The following is a 5,559-nucleotide window of genomic DNA, read 5'->3' on the forward strand; positions in this document are numbered from 1 at the left end:
GGTGTGGTTGAAAGCCTACCGATTCTCTTGGCATGCGTTCCCATTCACTATTGTAATGTGCCTATCTGAAATCAGGTCTCGTCGCCCTCTACGAGAATATTGTAGAGTGCACTGCTACAACAAGAAGAAAATAGTAGATGTTTTAGGATAAAGTCATCAGTAATTCATACTTAGCATGTCGATATGACCTCTCATCCGCAGGACGGTGATTTCCACACGCAACATCTGTTTTCAACGCCTTGGTGCAATGTCAAATTCTTATAGTCGTATGAAAACTATTTCTTGTTTAAAAAAGTTGTCCATTTAAAATAATCCAGTCCTCTACTTCCAGTGCTTGTTAAACTTATATGTACATTTGTATGTACATATACTTATATATGCTTTTATATACCTCTAACATCTCCTTAAATATTTCATGAAACCATTTCACAATAGAAACAAATACAAACACATATCTTTCGCTGTGTTACACATAAAAATTTAATACGAGCCACTTAGCTTTAATATCCAAACAGCTTTTGAGTGATGTAAATCAAAAATACATATAGATATGGTTATGGAAATACAATGTGGTATATGTATATATTTTTTTAATTAACTAGATTTTCGTTTTCTGTCACATATAATAATATAGCGCATATTCTGTGCATACCCACACACACATATAGTTATCTATAACTTGAATGCTTGAAATGTTTAACTAACTATCCTTAACGGCCCAAGGGAGCCTTAGACAACACACCTTGTGTTAAGTTCACCATTTGTGAAGTGCATTTTGCATTTTGCGTATTGTATTTTGTGACACTCAAACCAGCTATTTGGTTTCTATTAGCAGTTGCGCAGTTCTTTTCAACATCGTTAGATTTGTCTTCTTTTTGCTTTGAGTATCAATCAATTAGAACATTTTCTTCTTGACCGCCGTATAACGTTCCATATATTCCTCGTAGCCCTCTAATTCGCCAAATTGTTTAGAGTTAAAAAGATTACCATCCACAGACAGATTACAGATCTTTGATTCTTTTAGTATACGTGGCGTAAATGCGGTTGCCTGCAAGCAATTCTCTTCTAGACGCAACACTTTTAGCTTAGGGCACACCGCTATTTCGTCGGAAAGTGTAGAAATTTGATTTTGATTTAAATTAAGTTCAGTCGCATACAGTGTGCCCACCTCCGCAGGTACGTTGGTGATTTTATTGCGCGATAAATCCAATACATCCAAGTGTTTAAGGCCGCACAACATGGTGGGGAATTCTTTGATTTGATTATTGGTCAGATTGACAGTTTTCAAATTATTGCAATTCGATAGAGTTTTTGGTATTTTCGCCAAATAATTATTCATCACTAGCAGCACCTCAAGTTTAGTTAGTTCACCTATCACGTCTGGCAGCTCGATGAGCTTGTTCCCGCTTAAATTCAGATGTTTGACCAGCGTGAAATGACCGAGTTCATCGGGTAAACGTTCAAAACGATTTTCGGAGAGATCTAACGGTGATGAGAAAGATGTTAAAACTTAAATGTGAACTTAGGCAACGTAATGTCACGGACTTACCTAGTGTTTTCAGGACGTTTGGGTAGTTTTTCAGTTGCGGTGGGAATTCCTGCAAGCGCTGCAGCGAAATCTTCAGTATGCCAGTTTTTTGACCTGTTTCCAAATGCTGGCGCACTTGCTTGTTACCCATTATATCTACCAATTGAAGAGGTCGTAAGAAAAATAATTGCCACTACAGGTTTTTAATGAAAAAAATTAAAAATTACGCTCCGCCGATTTATTTGCTTCCAAACGATGAGTGATTGCTTTTGTTTTGGGCTCTACGAACAGCTGTTGCTGACGTTTGTGGGCTGCAGCGCCAGCGACATCGGCAACGACTGAGACTGCGGTAGTGTAGCCATTTCGAAGTAAATTTTGAGGATGGCCAGTGCGTTTTTGAGTTGCGCGCTGTTACAATTTTGTATATGAAAATATTGTTAATAATTTACAAAAAAAAAAATGTTTAAAAAATAGGAAATGGCGTACAAAATTAATGGCTTAATTTTTAATTTACAGCAGAAGCAGTTACAATTTTTAACGCTTTTTTGTATGCAATTCAAAACAAGGGCAAATTCATAGTGTACACTGATAGCTTATCGTGCTTTTCGGCCATCCAGAACTGCAACAACTCTAACTAAATAATTGATTTTATAAGAGAGACACTAACTACCAAATCACCAGCCGGTTCTACGTTACCGGAATGACTCGGGTTTTTCCCGACCAAGGGCTGCCGCCCCAGTACACTAGCCCTGTCTAGTGTACCGTATATCAACCAAACCCTTACGTCACAGGAGCAAACTCTCGCAGCAAACCTGCTCCAAATACTTCTCCTCAGGGCTGGAGTTGAATCCAACCCTGGGCCAGAAGTATTCTACTGCTGCGTCTGCCATTAACGGCTCCACCCGAACTCCACCTCGGTTAGGTGTAATAAGTGCAACGGGTGGAGCCACCTTAAGACCTGTTCAGGCCTTAAGTCGCACAGGGAGTGGACCACACGGTATGTGGCCACGTGTTGCTCCCGCCAACAAGCGTCTGATGCCTCCACGGCTAGCACACCCCCTGATAGGCCGGCAATACCAACCGCCACCACAACCCACACCTCCACGGTGAGGAGCCTATCGGAGCAACACAACTCCCCTTCAACCCCTCCCCTCCCTTCCAGCTCCAACCCCAGTGCGGGGACAAACCAGCAGCTCCTGGTCCCCCGCACAGTCTGTTCCGTGTGTCAGGTCGTAATACCTCGGAATCTGGTAACAGTCCAATGCAATTCCTGCAATGGCTGGTGCCATTTTCGGAGATGTTCCGGCCTGCGCACCACCCGTGAGTGGACAACTGCCTACGTTGCCCCCTGCTGCAGAGCTCTGCACCAACAACCGCCCTCGGAGGCGCGGCCGCCCACCACCATCAGGCCGCAACAGCCACAGTGGATTGCGCAGCAGGCCCAACGCAGACAACACCACGCGTCCCTCACCCCCCGGATTACACTGACCTCACCGAGAAGCTTCAAGCTTCTCCAGCTAAACTGCAACGGACTTACGAGTAAGGTCGACGAGATAGTCGACTTTATGAGCCGGCACAGTATCAAGATAGCTGCGGTCCAAGAAACAAAGTTGCACGCCAGGTCATCTCTGATCACCAGGGATGGCTACAACGTGCACAGACGTGATCGCGAGCGAGACAATGGTGGTGGCCTAGCGTTTATAGTCCACCACACTGTGCAGTATCGTCTTATCGATGAAGGAATCGACCGCAGGGACAGCACCTTAGAATGTCAAGGCATAGCTGTCCGGTCAGGCGATTCCGAGCTCGAAATATTTAATATATATATACCCCCTGTCACCTGCTGCCCGGCTGGATATCACCCTGATATAGGTGCGCTCCTCAGAGGTGAAAACCGATTGGTTGTAGGTGACTTCAATGCGCATCACGATCTTTGGCATTCAAGCCTGCCAAATGATCGTAGGGGACAACAACTGGCAGAGCAGATAGACGACTCGACATTCAGCACAGTAAACGACGACGCCCCCACCAGGGTAGTGGGCAATTGCAGCAGCTCGCCTGACCTAACAATTGCTAGCGCTGGTCTGATAAATAGCATAACGTGGCGACCTATGCTATCGCTTGCATCAGACCACTTGCCCATTATCGTCTCGATCGAGAGACCTGCCGACTTCGTTTCCGCGAATCACCGGTCCTATTTTAACTTTAAAAAAGCTAATTGGGCCGGCTTCACGGAATTCACCGAGGACACCTTCGCCGCTCTTCCCATCCCCACAGATGTGCGCGTTGGCGAACGCGCATTCCGCAAGGTGCTCACAGCTGCTGCGGCTCGCTTCATCCCAGCTGGATGTTATAAGGACATACGTCCTCATTTCCCAGCAGAAGCAGCCAGTTTAGCAACCGAGCGTGACCACCTACGCCAGGCCGATCCCGGGGATCCCCGCATAAGGGATCTTAATTTGGAGATCCGGCAACTGGTAAATCAACACAAGTGGACTAAATGGGTTGAGCACCTGAAGACTTGTAACCTCACCTCCGGAGTGGGTAAGCTCTGGTCCACCGTTAGGTCCCTGTCGAACCCGACGAAACACAACGACAAGGTGGCAATCACCTTCAACGGTTGTACTTCGTCGGACCCGAAGCGATGCGCGAGCTATTTTAGCCGGCTGTTTACACTGCATCCTCCGGGCGACAGAACCAAACGTCGTGTTACCAGAAGGCTGCACAAACTGACGAACGACAGTGCGCCACTTACCTTCTCCGGTGATGAGGTTCAGGGGGCCATCAACAAAACGAAGACATCGAAAGCCATTGGCCCTGACGGACTTAACGCGCTGATGCTGAAGCATCTGGGACCCCTGGGAGTAGGATATCTCACAAGGGTCTTCAATTTGTCTCTGGCCACTCTCATCATCCCTGACAAGTGGAAAGCAGGGAGAGTGGTCCCACTATTGAAACCTGGGAAACCCGCCAACCAAGGGGAGTCTTATCGGCCGATAACTCTCCTTTCCCCAGTAGTGAAGACACTTGAGGCCCTCCTACTCCCACTCTTCACGACACACCTGGCCCCAGCCCCACATCAGCACGGATTCCGACGAGTGCACAGCACCACCACGGCACTCACCGCCATAAACGCCCAGATAAATCGCGGGCTTAACCAAAACCGCCCCTGCGAGAGGACTGTCCTAGTAGCGTTGGACCTAAAGAAGGCTTTCGATACAGTCAGCCATTCCACGCTACTAGATGATATTTATCAGTCGACACTCCCGCCAGGGCTGAAGAGGTGGTCCGCGAACTACCTGAGCGGTCGGCACTCGTCAGTGATTTTTCGAGATCAAATGTCAAAGCAGAGGAAGATTAAGCAAGGCGTACCGCAGGGTGGTGTCCTTTCACCCTTGCTTTTTAACTTCTACATCTCGAAGCTCCCCCAACCACCAGCGGGAGTTTCCCTGATCTCATACGCTGACGATTGCACGATAATGGCGTCGGGCAATGACATCGATGGCCTGTGTTCCAAAGTGAACAACTACCTCACCGACCTTTCTCGCTTTTTCACTGCGAGGAATCTCCAACTTTCCCCCACCAAGTCCACGGCGACCCTTTTCACCACCTGGACAAAGGAGGTCAAGCTGTCCCTTAAGGTAAAAGTCGATGACACACCAATTCCGACTGTGAATAACCCCAAAATTTTGGGTGTAACCTTCGACAGCTTGCTCTCCTTCTCTGCGCATACAACCGCAATTGCCACTAAGGTCCAAAATCGCAACAAGGTCCTCAAATCGCTGGCCGGCAGCACTTGGGGCAAAGACAAAGAACTGTTGCTTTCGACATTTAAGGCAATTGGCCGGCCGGTTCTAAACTATGCTGCGCCTGTCTGGTCGCCTGGTACTAGTGATTCGCAGTGGACAAAGCTGCAGACATGTCAGAATACCGCCATTCGGACAGCGACCGGGTGCCTCCTGATGTCGCCCATACAACACCTGCACAGCGAGGCACAAATGCTCCCAGTTGCGGAGCACAACAAATTGCTC

At 47.4% G+C, this 5,559-nt stretch overlaps 1 protein-coding gene across 1 annotated transcript; it reads right to left on the reverse strand.

The window, feature by feature from the left end:
* Positions 1-456: 456 nt before the first annotated feature.
* LOC129239238 (leucine-rich repeat-containing protein 57) lies at positions 457-1,930 on the reverse strand. Its single transcript, XM_054874590.1, has 3 exons — positions 1,756-1,930; positions 1,550-1,684; positions 457-1,482 (listed from the first exon to the last, which is right to left on the reverse strand). The coding sequence occupies exons 2-3, from the start codon at positions 1,677-1,679 to the stop codon at positions 896-898; spliced, it is 717 nt and encodes a 238-aa protein (XP_054730565.1). The 5' UTR covers positions 1,680-1,684; positions 1,756-1,930; the 3' UTR covers positions 457-895.
* Positions 1,931-5,559: the final 3,629 nt, after the last annotated feature.

Source organism: Anastrepha obliqua, chromosome 2, assembly GCF_027943255.1.
Source record: "Anastrepha obliqua isolate idAnaObli1 chromosome 2, idAnaObli1_1.0, whole genome shotgun sequence".
NCBI lineage: Eukaryota > Metazoa > Arthropoda > Insecta > Diptera > Tephritidae > Anastrepha > Anastrepha obliqua.

Bases quoted from the DNA above. Each gene is read 5' to 3' on its own strand.
- LOC129239238 (XM_054874590.1), bottom strand. From the start codon at position 1,679: ATGGGTAACAAGCAAGTGCGCCAGCATTTGGAAACAGGTCAAAAAACT. The intron at 1,483-1,549 runs GTAAGTCCGTGA...CATCACCGTTAG, and splicing joins AAACGTCCTGAAAACACTAG to ATCTCTCCGAAAATCGTTTT.